General features: G+C 42.9%; 1 protein-coding gene across 1 annotated transcript in view; it reads left to right on the plus strand.

The window, feature by feature from the left end:
* Positions 1-17,972, plus strand: part of KATNAL1 (katanin catalytic subunit A1 like 1) — a 267,909-nt gene that overhangs the window by 84,494 nt on the left and 165,443 nt on the right. The window contains exon 5 of the mRNA XM_069202194.1: positions 3,494-3,615. Coding sequence (XP_069058295.1) covers positions 3,494-3,615 — 122 coding nt within the window. The remainder of the gene's footprint in view (positions 1-3,493; positions 3,616-17,972) is intronic.

Here is a 17,972-nt window from a genome sequence, read left to right on the forward strand (position 1 = left end):
TTAAGTAGAAAGAAGGGTTAAGGTAGCTAGATAGGTGGCAGTCCACAGAAGTTTGAAATCTGACACTGTTCCTTTAAGGAGAGTCACACCACGAGTATCCCTGCATGCCCTACAAGTAACATTTGCTCTATTTTTTTTTCTTTTGATGCCTGATGCCAGGATCATGACGCACTGAGCATGGCCTTTCTATTTTTTTCCCTCAGAAATTTGACGCAAACCTTGCCATTTGTCTTTTTGCTCAAAGTCTTTTAAAACTAAGGGGCGTATGTAGAGGTTTATGTATGCCAGGCATCTGCCAAAAAATGTTTCTTGTCCCATTTACCCTACGTAGAATGCTTAGAGGCTCTATACAGTCTACAATAGAGCACATGGAGCATCCACCAAACTCTAAAGGTCCCAAGAACATTTTCCTTTTTGACAACCATCTCTTTTTGTCAAGTGCCAATCCTGGGGGAGAAAGAATGCAGAGAAAGATCCCCACAATATCTGTATCATTTGCCTTTTGGACTCACATGTTCATCAACAATATGAGTTTTGTGTAACAATGTGCAGAGGAACTCTGAAGCACAGTGCAAAGGTCTAGCTGCATACCAAGCATGAAGGCAGATGGCACTAAGAATCACTTTCCAGCAAATCTGAGGAGCATAGAAAAGGTGCTTTTCTTCCTTGACCCTCCTCCTGCCTCCACAGATTCCACTAGAGGGAGATGCAAAAAAAGGATCTCGCTGTCACAAAATCTGCTACACCCATTCAACATCAAGAACAGGCATGCTAGCTACTTGCCTTCCCTTGACAGCTCGTTCACCATCATGCTACTAAACAACATAAGCCATCAACATTGAAGCATTCAATGTCAAAACTTACAATGTCAAGTTCAGCAATGTAATTTTTGTATCGTGCATTAAGAAGCTGAAAATTAGAAGTCTGCCGGTGATCTCTGATTCAGACTATTCTAGAGCCTAGTCTGCTAGCAGAAAAGTCTCCACTGGTGGTAGACCCTTTGGACACTAAAAGCTAAACTCAGCCTGAAACCTCTTCACCATGGTATACTCATCCTCTACCTGCTTTGCTACGATTAGCTCAAGAAATTTGTTTGCCAGCTCCTTCTGTAGATTTTGGGCCAGATGTATCAAAAAGTTTTGCACTCGCAAACGGTGCGAATCGGTAAATTCGGCCGTTTGCGAGTGCAAAACAGTGGTCTGCGATGCATGAAATGCATTCGCAGACCACAAATAAGAAATCGCTAAAATTGCGATTTCTTGCGTTGCGACCTGGAAATTGCGAGTTGCAATTTGCGATTCGCAATTTCCAGGTGGCAAGGCTTTGCTGTAAAAAATTGCAAATTGCGATTTTTCCAAAAATGGCATTTTGTACTTGCAAAATACCATGCTTTGCAACCAGGTGGTAACCTGGTGCAAAATTTGAAAATGCAGTTAAACTGCATTTTTAAATTTAACATGTAAAGCACACATGCCCTTTTGGCATGTGTGTACCTTACATGTTGAAAAAAAAGTTTTTGGGGTGCAGGAGAGGGGGCCTTAGACCCCCAGCACCCTGGCCTTTTGTATTTCCAAAATTGCGATTTCTGGTTCAGAAATCGCAATTTTGGAAATGCAAAAAATTTGCAGCTATGGGCCAACAGGCCCATAGCTCCGAATGGGGCCAGTATCGCAATTTGCGATTCGGTAACAGCTTTTGCGATTTTTAAGAAATCGCTATTACCGATTCGCAAATGTGATACATGGCCCATTGCGAGTCGGTAATAGCGATTTCTTAAAAATCGCTATTACCGAATCGCAATGGGCCGTGATGGTACATCTGGCCCTTTGTGACCGCTTAGAGCACCTGTTACACCACTAAGGGCCTGATTCAGAGTTTGGCAGATGGGTTACTCTGTTACAAACGTGAAGTATATCCTGTCCGCTATATTATGATCTTTATAGGCTATAAAGGAATCCTAATACTGAGGACAGTATATCCATCACACTTGTGAATGGGTAACCCCATCTGCTAAACTCCAAATCAGACTCTAAAACTCACACTCCACACTGGTGCCATTCTTGTCATGTCTCCCTGCATTGACAGAAATCACACACTCCTCTCAGATTAAGTGACGACACTCTGAGAACAGAACCTCCACTGGGAAGGGACCACACTTGGCTACGGCATTCCATACCTTCTGTACACGCTACCGCAATAGACAGGCGCTGCCCAAGGGCACCAGCACCTTTGCCCCCATTTCCAGACAGTAGGTATTCACCAATAATTACTGTCTCCTTCCATGAGGATCTCTTCTCTGATTGACCTTACCATTTTCCATGAGGTGCTTATCGGAGATTCACTGAAACTGCACATTACTTTGCCTACTCCATTAACTACTGTATAGGTTATCTGCAGAGTTCCTACCACAAACGTTTATTGTGTGTATTGTTGCCTTTTGTTCCTAGACTACTTGTACGTGCTATTCCTTAAAGCCTGTAAAATCTGTACTTGTTCCTCCGTATAAATAAATCAAGTGTTACGTCAGAAGGTGTCAGCAATAATGAGGAACACTCCGCAAGTTTGCACTTTGCAGATAGTGCAGTCATCATTGAAGTTACAGTTTTCAACCAGTGCAACAGGCAACATATGCAGAAGGACCGTCCTCTGCATTTAGGGCTGGTGGAGGGATGAACACATTTCAGGCTGAGTGAGCTATGTGACACAGCGAAGGTCAGACTCTCCATCCGTATATACAAAGGTAATACAATGATACTGGAGTTTTACACTTTCACGGATAGCTACAGTAGATGTACTCTTTTATCTTCCATGTATGTCATTATAAATCAATAAACATCTGTGAAGAGAAGAAAAGGTCTGTTTTTGCCTAATGTATTATTTGTGAGGTTTTGTACCAAGCTAGAATCGCCATATGCTCATATCATGTAGCAATAGCTTTGGTATGTCTTTTGGCTCTGTGGCCTAATAAACTGTATCCCCATCTCCCAGATTTCCTTGGCACATGAAAGTCTGCACAATAGGACTATCCTGCGTCTCCCACGTCAAATTAGTCTTTCCTCAATTGTCTTCTTTTACAGTGAAAAGCCAGAGCACTCCTTGTATATTGTAACTATAGAGACTGTAAAGTAGGAAATGTCACTGGGTCTGTCCTGTAGCCACCTCACCAATTTCTCAATGATTACTATTATACCAGTAAACTAAACTAAAATACATAATATGCAACACAAAATATTTGAATACCTCCATGTCTCTGATCAATTGAATTGTTTCTGTTAACTGTAATTGTACAATCTTTCCTTTGTGCAGTGACCAAACAAGATGTTCCTCTTTCTTTTTCAAATTAATTCATTTCATAATATCGTGTATAATAGCAATGTGAATGGCATTGTTAATGGGGACACATGGTGGACAGTTTCATTAAAATATGTGAGTGTTGCTCAGTTGCTGGCCTTTAATCTGTTTGTCCTCATTGTTGATTTTACTATTTTCACAGGCGAAAAAGAATTTACAGGATGCCGATGGAGATTTGAAAAGATTTGATGGTGCTGGGTATGACAAAGATCTAGTAGAAGCTCTTGAAAGGGACATTGTGTCAAGGAATCCTAATGTTCACTGGTATGACAAATTCTTGTTTTCGTATTTCTTTCATACAGCTGGTGTTCCCATTGGCTTTTTGCCATATAAACACTGTGATACTTGATATTTCAGGCATACTGTGGTCAGAGAATGACTGTACCAATGACATGAGCAATGTATCTCAGTGAGAATGGAAGAATAATCCTTTTGAGAGATGTAAGCAGCCACTGGAGTGGCATGGCTCCAAGGAAGTGCTCATCAACAAATTAGACTTTACACAATACTTTTTGAGATATCATCTGCATGAAATTAGTTATGTTAGATGATTATTCTGAAGAAGAGAACATATGGGAAATGCTATTTAGCTAAGTGACATTGCTTAAACTAAAGCTAAGAGTGTGATTTTTTTCTCCCTGAAGAAAAATGCTTGAAACTTTGCCTTTAACATTCTGTTGCTGTATCTTTAAATGTTTGGTATTAATATTTTTTAATGATCAAGACATGTATTCATAGGACCAGATCTGTTTCACAAAATCATTTTCTGTGTATACGCCACCCATATTACCTAGAGGTTTACAGTAGGTTCCTTAGCTTACATTCCCTGTTAAACTGTTTATGCAAAGAGAAATACAAATTATTTAACTCCTATATTCTATAAATCTATATCTGAGCGCATAACAGACTTAACAGCATTTTAAGTGTATGAAATTCAGTCTTGACCATGTCAACCCATAAATGCACATTGTTCCATAGCAAATCATCTCTTTATGCATGTCCCCCTTCTATTTTTTAGCCTTTTAACATTTTTTCAAGCTGTAGCCAAGTGCCTGGTTATTGAGTGCCTTCCAGGCCACCAAAGTCATGTTTCCCTTCTCTGTGACAAGGTCACTAGCATTTCCTATTATTCTCCACAACTATGTTTCCTCTCCTACCTCCCAGGATTCTTCATCATTTTCTCTGAGGTCTCCTCATATACATTTTTAAAATCATACCATACGCGTGGAATCTCTTTCTTTATGCTCAGACAAGACTTTACTCGTACTCAAGGCATTTTCATTCTTTATGACGTCAATGATTTCGATTTGCCTTCCCTGAGGCTTTTAAGCTTTTTGATATTACTATGGAAAGGGTGCATCAGCATCCTCTCCTCACTGTCTTTCATTTTCTGTCCATTTGAACATTGTGTTGTGACATGACTATTCCTTATTGCATGTTTTGGAAATAAATACATGCTATTTATCTACCCATGAAATGACAAGTCTCTGTATTAGAAACAATATCACATCTGTTAGATACGATCAGTTACCATTTCAGACACAGCTCCAAACTACTGGCTACTGGGACTCTTCCAAAATGTCCTTTTCACCATATTCTTTTTATGACAGTTTGTACAGCTTGTTGCTGTCTGTCTGACCATTTGTTGTAAAATCCCTGTTTAAAATCTTTTGGGACCTCCCTCCTTCACAGGCTACATTTCTTAAGAGTCTTCACATTTGACCCAATCAGAGTATGTTGACTTTGTTCCAATTGTAGGCTTCATCATAACTTCACTATAAGATTTTATCTAATCCACATATTAAGCCTTGCTTACCTACATATTTCCATCTATTGTGCCGCATAAATCTGTCATAGATTTATGTGTTCAGTATATCATTCCATCTACTAGTTGAGTCAGATAAGTTCACCTGCGTTTTCTTCAGTTTAAAAAAAAAAATGTGGTTGTGAGATCTGGATGAATCTGAAATAAGCCTATTCTGAGATATCAACAAGTGGTTCACAATGCGCTAAAATTGGCATCCCCATAAATGTTTTGCAGGCAAGAGAACTGTGAAATTGTGGTATGGACCCAAGAGCAGATCATACAAGAAAGTGTAAAGATTTTCAATATTTTGTGTTTCTGCTTTTTCTGACAGGCTATGCAAATAATGATTTAAGCCCAGTCTACAGTTAGAACTTCCATTTGATTGGCAACCATCCTATTTTTAACCTAAGTTAGTCAAGGAACCACGCAAGGATTGTTGCAAGTTATTTAGAAAATTCAAGCACTAGTGTGAGCCTCAAAATCTGTTAGTTTAATTCTACCAAGACCCTGAAAAGAACACAGCACAAAAAAGATGAAGTCAACTTATTTTATCTGAGCATTTACCAAACATCCCTAGAAAGCAGCACACATCTGTAGGAGAGGAAGAGCTGCCGTAATATCCCTCATAAAAGGACACACAAGGTGCTCCCCAGCGTGTTCATTCCACGCCCAGGGGTGGATGAAATGACAGAGAAATTGAAGGAATCTAAGGTCATTGGTTCAGTCAGCCTTACCAAGGAGTACGTGGCAGGTTCCATTACGGAAAGAAGATCAATAGAGCCCTGCTTTTTTTCACCTCCGTTGGATTGTTTCAGTTTAAGGTTCCTCCATGTGAGCTGCTTAGGGACCTAGTCACGTTTCAAAGAATGAAGAACATCAATATTTTTTTTTACTAATGGTTCTTTATTAGATTGTATTATAGTAACATTTACGGTACACTAGCATTGCAGAACATAAATATCACACTACATCTGTCAGGTCTTTCCATTAGAATGTGAAGTACAGCATTTGAGGATCCATGAGCTTCTCATGCTTTCTTCTCTAAATGAGGGAGATATGTGCATCTCAGGTACGTGGTAAGGAGTCTGGACATAAAGAACCTAGAGAGTTTGTAACGAGTAATCTATGAATCTAGCCAATGGGGGCCTAAATCCCATGGGAACAACGTGTTTGTGGAGTTGCTCTAGCATCCCTAAAATGTGGGGTGTCCGTTCTCTAGTATCACTGATGGATTATGCTGTGGTTTGGTGTGTAACGGCATTGCACTGGCAAGAATATTGTGGGCAATACTAATAGTCCGAGTCTGGGGGAGTCTCGGGGGGTAATTGGGGAAGCAGCTGAGCTTACTATGTCGTGTTGTGGTGGCAACAGCAAGTGTGATATGAATATTCATGGTGGCCTGTCATCTGTCATCGCCATCTGGTTTTCAAGGTATTTATCCCAAGCTTGGCTGTGCTGGGCCTCCCCCTGCACGATTAAGAAGCGAGTGCCAGGCTGTGACCTCCACTGTTGCCCATTTGAATAATTCCCTGAATCACAACAACATCTTGGAGGCGTTCTGTGATTTCTAGGCCATCCATCATTATGTGTCTTTTGACAAGGACCTAAGCTAGGTCAATAAATTTCACAGCATATTTGTTCTTGCGTGTACGGGCAGGAACTCCTAATATGCACTGTAGGGGGTCGGGGAGTTGGGTGCATCCTGTAATTTTGGTTAACTGTGATAGCACTGCTTCCCAGAATCGCTCTATTGCAGGGCAGGTCCAAAACATATGATAGAAATCCACCATGGGGCAAGAGCAGCGTGGGCATTTTAGCTCAATCCCTAAAAACCTGCGGTAAATAAGCACATGTGTAGGATACATCTGGTGTAGGTAGTTGAACTGAGTGGTTTTTTAGGCTGGATTCCTGAAAACCTTGAGGGGATAGCCCAGCGCAGTGGTCCATTGTTTGTCTGTGACGTCTAGATTCAAAATGTCAGTCCATTTTTCTTTTAGGGCGGTAAAGTTTGTGATGCTGGAGTCTAAGAGAGCGGTGGAGATTACTTTGATTGCTCATCTGTCATACCCAGGGATGGACATTTTATTACCTCATTCAGGAAATATGCCTGCATATGTAGACCATATCATAATTTACAGTTCAATCTGGGGGCACCATTTACATAGTCTGAAAACCCTCTTAGCAATTTACAATAGGTGGGGTTAACCGTTAACACTGCTAAATGTACACTCAAAGCTAGACCAGTGAGGTATCCAGTGTACTCCCTTGGGAAATAGATTGATCAAACGTCAGGTGGGCAATGTGGAGACTGTACAACCAATTCCTTATTCTATCAACAGCAAAGATGGTTGGTCTTTTTTTTGGGGTTCAGAGTTATTACTGAGATTTTATCTCTCATTTTTTCAGATCTGGCGTCTACATTTGCTAACATATTAAAGCAGGCATTGGCAAAGCCACTAGGTCTCGCGTATGCAAGAACTGTTGGCTTTGCTAGTGTGTTTTAGCCATATGGTTCACCAGCGTAGCTGCTGTTCAGCATGACTCCAAGTTAGTGGCATAGAGGAGAGTGGCATGAAGTGTCGTAGAGTGGAATGGCAAAGAATGGAGTAGAGTTTGTAGGGTGGAGTGGTAGAGAATGTTGTGTATTGAAGTTGCGTAGTGTAGAATTATGTAGAGTGGCACACACTGGAGTGGCTTAGAGGAGAGTGGACTGGTGTAGAGTGCATTGGTGTAGAGTGTTGCAGAGTATAGTGGCATGGCGTGCAGTGGCATTGAGTGCAGTGGCATTAAATTCAGTGGTGTACAATACAGTGTCGTAGAATGCAGAAGTGTAGATTAGAGTGGTGCATATTAGGGTGAAGTGGTGCAGATTGCACTGGCACAGAGTGGAGTGGCATAGAGTTGAGACATGCAGTGGCACAGAGTAGTCAAGTGGCATAGAGTGCAGTGGCGTAGAGTTGAGTGGCATAGAGTGCAGTGATATAGAGTGGTGCAAGTAGAAGGGCATAGAGCGTTGCAGAGTAGAGTATAGTGCCAATGAGTGCAGTGCTGCAGAGTGGAGTAGAGTGGCGTTGAGAACAGTGACAGAGAGTACTGTGATGTAGAGTACAGTGCAGTGGTGTAGAGAGCACTCACAGAGTGCAGTTGTGTAGAGTGCATTGATATAGAGTGCAGTGGTTAAGAGTAGAGGGACGTAGAGCGCAGTGGCATAAAGTGAAGTAGCAAAGTGTCGAGTAGAGTGATGTAGAGTGCAGTAGTGTAGAGTAGATTGTTTAAGAGTAGAGTGAAGTGACGTGGAGTGGTACAGGATAGAGTGCAGTGTTGTAGAGTGCCTTAGAGTAATGGCGTAGAATAAAGTTGTGTACAGTGCATTGGCATAGAGTGCATCGATTCAGAGTAGATCAAAGTGGTGTGCAGAGGATTGGCATAGAGTTGTGTGTCACAGAGTGGCGTAGAGATCCGTTGCGTAGAGTGGAGTTGTGCAGAGTATATTAAAGTGGCCTGGACTGGAGTGGCGTTGAGTGCAGTGGTGTGGTGTAGAGTAGAGTGGTGAAGAGTGCATTGCCATAAAGTACAGTGGTCCAGGATAGAGTAGAGTCGTAGTATAAAAGTGGCATAGAGTGGAGTGATTCAGAGTGCAGTGGTGTGGAGTGGTATAAAGTGGTGTGGTGCAGAGTAGAGATAAGTGCAGTGATGTGGAGTGGTGCAGAGTAGAGTGGAGTGGCGTAGAGTGGAGTATTCATATTGTGGTTGCACACTGCATTACAGACAACATATTTTCAATCACCTTTACATTTGTACAGACATACAGTTATACTAATAAAACTATACAGTGCACAGATGAAAATGTGTGGTGTGGAACTTGCATCACCTATTGTAATGATTTGTTTTGATCATATTAAAGTATTTGTTTCCAGCACACTTCAGAAATAACAACAAATATGCTTCATTTTTGTTCCTAGTTCTGATATATTCTGAAATACTGACACAGTTAATTTAAATGTTGTCGTGTGCTAGAAAAAAAACTCATTACTACCCCCAGTATCCATCAAGATTGTCACATAAATCCTCTCACTTTGAAGTCAGAGGAAAAAAAGTAAACAAACACCCTCAGGAGACAGCGCATGACATGTGACCTCGATCTTTAAATGCACAGCAAATGTGATGAGATAAGAACATGATTTGCAGGCCTCTTTACAGAAAGGGAGCACTCGGAAGGATGCTGTAGATATGGTTTGGGCAAGGGAAAGTACAACCTCACGTTGGACAGCCCAAACAAATGCAGCCAGGAAATGGAAAGCACGAAAATGTGAGTTACAAACCACAAAGCCAATGGCATGCAACAGGCAGAATGCATTCCTAGGTCAGCTTTCTGAATGTCCCCAAGATGCTTTAGCAAACCAGACAGCTACAGTGTCTGGTAGGCTGCGATCTGAAAAGCATGTGCCAATAAGGTACCATGGGGATCAGGTCAGATACAGGCCTGCCTTGCTATAAAACAAGTGTTGTCTGTGGACCTAGTATGGAGATGAGCTGATGCCTTTGGTTTTGAGCAGGGTGCTGTTTTATTAAAGATGGTGAGTAGCGCATGTCCACTTCTTTATATCAGTTGTAAGCTTCTACCTCATGAACACTGCAATGCTGTAATAGGGAATGAATGTTTAAGCATCACTAGGCAGTCAAGGTGTTACAATAATATATATGGGGATGTAAATTCATTATTCATATTGACCATATCTCCGTTCAGTCACTGTTGCAACACAGTTATAAATCAACACATTTTGGTATTGTTTTTTAAAGTGGTCTTCTTCTTTTAGGGTGCGATATTGGAGAAGTACAGTACTAGGAAATTTAGGTTTTTTTTTGTAAATGTAAAGTGTCAGACCTTTTTGTGAAGCGTATGTGGCAGGGTTAACAGATCAAACCCATAATCTACCATTAGGTGTGGGGATCAAGACAAGTCTTTGCAATGACAAAGGATGCAGCTGCATTGTGGTCAGACGTCTATCTCAGGTTGAAGTTTGAACTGGCTAACTTCTGTGGGCAGGGCTGTAACAGCTGTTTGGAAGCCAAACCCATCTTTGACATAGGGATGTAAAAAAGACACACAGGAGACACTTTACAGGACCGCCAGGCTGATAACACAGTTGGTGTTCTGTGTCTTCTCTCGTGTGTGGAGTGCTGCAGTTGACAGGGGTGCAGGAAGTCAGCCATAGCCTCCCAGAATAACAGGGAGGAATGCTCCAGCAAGGTGTGCTTCCTACTTAAGAATTTGAGGAAACGGTTCCCAGTGGAAACCTTTTAAAATTGGAAGAGTTTAAATCCACCTAGTAGGCACAGGCCATGGATAAGACAGCAAGATGAAAGAGAGGGGACTTACAGATAGGTAAACAACCATGACAGGAGCTGGGAACACTGGCATTCTGCACCCCAATTAAACACATACATATGGGGCCTTACAACGTCTGGAAGATGAAAATGCTGAAAACTGTGGAGATGGACTGACTGTGACTTTTGTTTTACAGGCAAGTGGGGATTTAATGCACTTATTGGAAGTGTGGGGAAGAAAGTACCTTATAGAGTGCAAGACACCCAATTAGGGGAGGTAGGTTGAGTGACACATTCTCTTTTCAGGACCTGTGCCAATGAGGGGAAGACCCTTATCTGATGTCCCAAGCTAAGGTGGACCATAAGTAGAGTAGAACCATCAATAGACCCTGAGCGAGAAGGACTCATAAGGAAAAAACAGATAGCAAAAAACAGGACTGAAGTAATGCGAAGGGATGCTTGGAAAGATATTCTGTATTTGTTCTGCAGTAAAAGCAGCTCTCCATGTGAACTCCGCCTGAAGTATCCTTGAGTGTGTGTCAGAAATGGATTACACCCTGTCAAGGAACAACTGAACCTGTACCTCCTCAATAAAATTGAAGGAAATTTACCAATTGGGAAAATATTGTAATTGCTCCAGTTGGGCTATTGACGGTTTCCCCCCAGTTTCAAATACCATTAGACAAAAGAGGATTCAAGGGATATCCACTTGACATTTACTGAAGTACTTGCTGCAAGACAATTAAGTTAATTATTTTTTCCCAAACTAAGACTTAACTAGAGCAGAAAATGCCACCAGCAAGATGGAAGCCTCATGTCTGATGTCATATGAAGTATCACATGCAGACCCTGAATTATTGGTTTTCACAATCCTTGGTTAGAAGATGAGGTTTGTTTCACCAGGCATACAGCACTAGTATTCTAAGAAAAAAACCTCAAAACATGAGGTCAGAACAGGCGTAGCATTCAAGACCCAAACTGCACATTCTTCATTATTGGATCTTTCATAGATTCAAATGCTTGAATCTTTCCCCGTTGTCGAAGTGGGAGTCCCACAGTAACCTAGAAAGTAGTAGAGTACAATCTGCATAGAAGTCAATGTTAGAGAAATTCACTGTTACAGCTTATTAGTATCATTAAAAACAACCCAAGGTCCAGCCAATCAGGCGACAGCACCCCTCAGAACACTCACCACTCAGATTTTCTACTCCACGTCATTTGATAGGAGTCTTTCTGAGCTCTGCTTAGTTTATCCTTCAAAAAAAGCTAGTTTCAAGAAGATCCTTCTTAGGTCAGATATATTTTTCATTTTATATCGGCCTAGGACTGCCTGACCATGTCAGAACATCCCAAAGGGGTTTATTTAAGCCATGTAACACCTAGGGCAAAAAGAGACTACACTCAGAGGACCCGCATAAAGAGTGTATTTATTGTCTCTATCTTAAATACACAGTCAAAGACCATAAGATCTGCTGCACTCTCCCAGAAAACCCTGAAGGACAGGGGATGGACGACTGCTTGTGTGTTTGCAGAGACTTAAATGAAAATATCCCCCAATCTTTGAGGAAGAGAGTGATGACTCTTTGAAAACTAAAAAATCCACAAGAGAGACGGATCACAGGAAGGCGAGGGTTCATAATAGACGAGAAAGGGCCTTAAAAAATCTCATCATCAACTGTATTGCTTTACTCTTCAGAATATCAAAACTATGCACTTCAGGATATTTTAAGGTACAATGTAAAGCAATCACTCTCAGACACCTTGGTGGGTAAAATAATCAGGTTTATTTAAGGGGCAAGTTCTCATATGGCAAAACTAACCACACTAATATATATATATATATATCAAGAGAATAACATGAGAATAATGGTGAGAATATAAGCACTCTGTGAATAACTGCAAGAGTCAGTGCATATAATACACGCACACACAATATACTTCAATGCTCAATAGCATGAAAATGACTGCAAGAATAAGTGCATATTACGCACGCACACACAATATACTTAATAAATTGAAAAGCTTCACCGAAAAGAGCGTCTGCATCCCTCCGCCGTACACAAAGCCGGGGAACCCAAATCGGCTGGCACAGGGAGCCTCATTCGGGACAATCAGTCCTCCTGGCGTTGCGTCCAACCCAGAAGAGAGTTCCTAAACCAGTCCACCCAGGCCCCCAACCTTTATAGTATTTACTAACGCCCAGGAGTCTTTTCTAGAAAAAGACCCCCTCCTTTACAAATTGTGCAATCGGCGGTACCTTGTTCACCCTTCGAGACGTCTCCTCAGAACGGGCCAAGTTCCCAGGAGAGGGCTCCAAGGTGAAGTTTGCATTCCTCCTTGAGTACAGGTGCATCCCCCTGTTGTCCTAACTGATAGCTCGTGGAATGTAAATAGCGCCCCTTCGTATCAGGCAGATGGAGCGAAGTTGAGCAGAAAAACACCCCACCCTGTAGCTTGCCAAAGCTTGTGGAAAAACACAGAACAGTGCCTTACGCACAGAACCAGACTCGACAAAATGGAGTCGTGAACCAAAATGGAAGCGAAGGCCAATGGAAGCAGAGGCCAATGGTCCACACCCTGCACCATTGTTTATCTTGCACGTAGTGCATGTAGCACTACATTTCCACCCTTGGACCATTTGGCCAACTTACAACTAAGTATATCCTATAAGCTGAAATGGCAAGGCTCTTGGGCGACACTGAGATAGAAGGTTAGGCACACACTGAATACAACAACATAACGAAATTAAAATAACTGTTATGATAATGTTTACACCAAAGATATAACGCAGTTGGCCTAAATTAGGCAGCCATCCAAAAGCCCAATCCCACCACCCCTTGTCAACGTCCTGCTGCACCCCCTTCTCTAACTTATGCAGGGCCTCTAAATGGGAGTTGATTGATATGGAGTGGTCGGATAAATTGAAGCAACACAACCCTTCAAAATCACTGCAGCCATGGTTGTGTTTAAGCAGTAAATAATCAATAGCAGCGCGATTCTGCAAAGCAGCTCTTCTAATTCCCTGTACATCTAATAACAGCTCAGCTAAGGCAGCTGATGTATAGTTAATATTCTTGACTACTAAACATGCAAGTTTATTAATAACTCTGGTATTATATACTGCAAGTCCTGGCACCCCTACGATAGAACCAGCTAAACTAACATATTCTGTTTTGGAAAGCAATGAAATTTCAGAATCACAGTCCGTAGGTAATTGAATAGTGTCTCTAGTATAGCGAGGGTGTAGAGCAGTATCCATAGGAAACATGAGAAAGCCTAAGCGTGACCAGGCACAAGGCCCTCCAGTTAGATTGGCTGGAATATAAGTAAAAGAAAGGTTACCACAAGAAAAGAGCCAACCTTTAGGCAACTTAACATTTTGAATGTGGCTGGCAGCAGGCACCACATTCTGGCAAAACATTGAATTATTTACATTCAAACAGGTCAGGTCATTCCGTGAGTGGCACAACGTCCGTTGTGCAGCAGTTAAGTTTTTGTCTCTTTTCTCCAATTTGAGCTGAGCACATTTACCTATTTTCATAGGATCACAGGTCAATGAATAGCACACATCCTCATTTGAGATGTTAAACGTAAGTATAGATGTCATGTTCCTCCACAACCGCCTGCCCAACTCCGGGCAATGACGGCAGTACTCATAAAGTGACAGATGGGAGCGAACGTCACTCACATCCACCATTCCATCCTGGTTTGTCTTGTTAAAGATGTGCAATAATACAGCAGCAGGAGTGGGCGCCGCCACTAGACACGTGGTAATCAGATCTTGAACGCTTTGCATGTTACTCATACAGAAGTGAGATATATTCAGCACTTCCTGCGCCAGATGAATCCAAACATTGTTCGGTTGATGCAGTAGCGTCGGCATCTGCGGCTGACGGTTGAATTTTTGGGCTATGAGCCCCACCCGCTCCCCGGTGGAGTCTCCCGAACGGGCTCCATACACCACACTCATGGCACAGGCACTCCACAGGATGATCTGAAAAGAACAAAGGACAAAACACGTATTATCATTCTCGCAGATAGCATTTGTCAGCGGGAACATGTTCCCATTTGTCTTGACCAGGTCGCATAACTACCAGGACATTGTCTGGTCCAGTGGCGATAACATCAGCGGGTTGAGGAGGGTTATTTGGGGATTCAATCCACACTTTGGCCCCTGGGTTCTTGTCAGTAGATCCGATCCCTCCTTTGCCTCTTACAGTGAGAAGAGCTGGGGCGCTCCCCTTCTTTACAATACCTCCATAAACCGGCATGATGACAATTTGGGCAATGCGATCACCAGGTTGCACCACTAGGTCTGCGTCACCACTGTTCAAGAGAATGACTTTCAACTCGCCCTGGTAGTCTGCATCTATCACACCTCCTAAAACTTGGATGCCTCTCAGGGCAAGCCCAGATCGAGGGGCGATCAGACCGTAAGGCTCAGGGGGAATCTGAATTCCCACCCCAGTTTTCATCAGAGTGATGTCTCTAGGCTTTAATCGATGCATGTGTAAAGCATGTAAGTCAAGTCCTGCAGATTCTGGTGTAGCTCGATATGGGGCCAAAGCTCCTGGAGCTGTTTCCCAATACACAATGGTATTGCTCGTTGTAAACGGATTAATCTGTAAAGCAGGTGTGAGCATTCTCATGAGAGGTGTCTCAGCATTTGTAAGGGGTCGCTTGTTCAAAATTTGCAAAGCATCGTACAAATTATCCCTCCACCCCTTCAGTGTCCCATCAGACAGTTTACGCAATTGTTCTTTCAGCAACCCATTCATTTTCTCAATCAGTCCCGCTGCTTGTGGGTAGTAAGGTATGTGAAAAATCCACTCAATATTGTGTTGTGCACAATAGTCCTGCACTAGTCTGCCCTTGAAGTGGCTGGCGTTATCACTTTGAATCTGGAGCGGCACTCCATAGTACAGAATCAACAGATCTAGTGTTTTCAGGGTGCTCTGCTGAGTTGCGCGCTTGCAGGGAAAGGCTATGAGATAACCAGAGTAAGTGTCTACCACGGTGCAGGCATACTGACACCCTCTGCTCACTGGCATTGGTCCAATGTAATCAATCTGCCAAATCTGTCCTGGCAATTTACCTCTGCCTAGCTGGCCTCTCACCACCTGTGGGGCCGGTCTGTGCTGTGCATGCTGACAAATGGGACATTCAATGATTGCTGTTTTAATCAAATCTAGGGGAAGATGCATCCCTCTAATCTCAGCCCACCTGTGAGTACCCTTTTCTCCAAGATGTCCGCATTTCTGGTGTGCCCATTTAGCCATTCCCACCAAATCAGAATTCTGCGCCTCCACTTCAGCCTCTTGAATCTTGGCTCGATCGTCTGCAAGACAATTGAACCATCGGTCTAATGAATCAGTTGGACAGTGAGCGTCCACATGATAGACAGTCACGGTGCTTTGAGGTAACATTTCCCAGATCTCCTGCCATAACTCCTTCCCCCATACCTCTTTGTTATGGATTTTGTACTGATGTGCATGCCACTTGGGAAGCCAAGTAGCTAACCCATTGGCGGTAGACCAGGAATCTGTATAAATGTGACATTTTCCGGGTAGCTCTTGTTTTAAAGCCTGATACACAGCATAAAGCTCTGCAAACTGGCTACTTCTTCCCTGTCCTGTAGTTGTCAAAAGCTTCTTTGTAACAGGATTATAGGACACTGCCTTCCAGTGCCTTTTCGCTCCAACATATTTTGCTGAGCCATCTGTGAACCATACATGTTTTTTGTCATCTGCAGACAAGTCTGCGAACGGCTGGCCCCACCCTACTGGGGATTCACACACTGAAGGTACATCATGCAACATTTCGGAATTCTCCACTGGAGCCTGCGCTACCTGCTCATGCAAAACGGCGGTTCCTTTTGGACCCGTTCGTGCCCTGTCCTGGACATACCATTTCCATTTTATAATGCTGGCTTCCTGCGCATGTCCAATTCTATGAGTTTTAGGGGAACTCATCACCCACTGCATGATGGGAATTTCAGGCCTTAAAATCACATTGTGTCCCAGTGTAATTTGCTCAGTATCAACCAGGGCCCAAAAGCAGGCCAGCAGCTGCTTCTCAAAGGGAGTATACCGCTCTCCTGCCTCAGGTAACTTCTTTGTCCAAAATCCCAGGGGCACCCTCTTTCTTCCTTGTTTTTGCCATAAACTCCAATTGGCATACTGCCCCTGGACTGTCATATTCAACTCAATGTCTCCCTCCCGAATCGGCCACAAATCCAAAGCATGCTGAATGGCGTCTTTCGCCAATTCAAACGCGCGCTGCTCCTGCTCTCCCCATTCAAACGCATTTTTCTTTCATGTAACTTTGTACAATGGGGCCAAAATCTGAGACAAATGGGGTATATGCTGTCTCCAATACCCGAATAGTCCAATAAAACTCTGGGCTTCCTTCCGATTTCGCGGCACTGCAAATTCCTTAATCTTTTGTTTCACTTTTGGCAACACTTCTCTGTGTCCCTGATTCCACTGAATGCCCAAAAATGACACGCTCTGAGATGGTCCCTGCACTTTTTCGGGGTTAATCTCCCACCCTTTATTCTGCAAATGTTCCACCACCGCGTCTAGCTGAATCTGCACCTGTTCTTGTGTCTCTCCCTGCATCATCACGTCATCTATATAGTGAGAAATTTGCACTCCAGGAACCACTGGTGCTTCATCCAAATGCTCTGCCACCAGCCGGTGGCAGATAGTGGGGCTATGTAAATACCCCATGGGCAATCTACAGAAGGTGTACTGACGCCCCGCCCACTGGAATGCCAGCTGAGGCTGGCTCTCAGTAGCTATTGGTATCGTAAAGAACGCATTGGCAATGTCAATGGTGGCATACCAAGTCCCACTGTGTTTCTGTATGTTCTCAATCAAGGTAATGGTGTCTGGGACCGGTGCAGTCAGAGGAGGTGTATGTTTATTCAATTGGCGATAATCAATGCAAATCCTCCAACTGTTAACACTTTTACGAACAGGCCAGAGGGCATTATTCCACGCAGTGGTAATGCGAACTATTACCCCGGCCTCCAGTAAATCATGTATAGTCTGGCTAATCTCCTCATGTCCTCCCGGTATTCTGTACTGTTTCATTTGAATCACCTTAGTAGCTTGGGGAAGTGTTACCGGAGGAATCTTCAACAGCCCCACTCTTGCGGCGGCTATTGATATAAATCTTTTGGAACCAAATTGATAGCATCCATCTTCCAAATGTAGGGTCATCCCTTTCAAAATGTCAATTCCAATAATGTACTCGGGAATGGGCACAATCAAGACAGTGTATTCTCTCTTTGGCAGTGCCCCTATTTTCATGGGAACCACTATCTGCACTGCCAGGGTTTCTTTTCCGCCCAATCTCGTAATGGTGAAGTACTGTCCCCTGAATTTTCTTGGGTTGCCATGAATCAAAGTGGCCTCCGCTCCGGTGTCAACGAGGGCTTGAACCTTTAGAACATTTCCACGTTTCCAATAAATTTCTACTT

This window comes from Pleurodeles waltl, chromosome 8 (assembly GCF_031143425.1).
Source record: "Pleurodeles waltl isolate 20211129_DDA chromosome 8, aPleWal1.hap1.20221129, whole genome shotgun sequence".
Classification (NCBI taxonomy): domain Eukaryota; kingdom Metazoa; phylum Chordata; class Amphibia; order Caudata; family Salamandridae; genus Pleurodeles; species Pleurodeles waltl.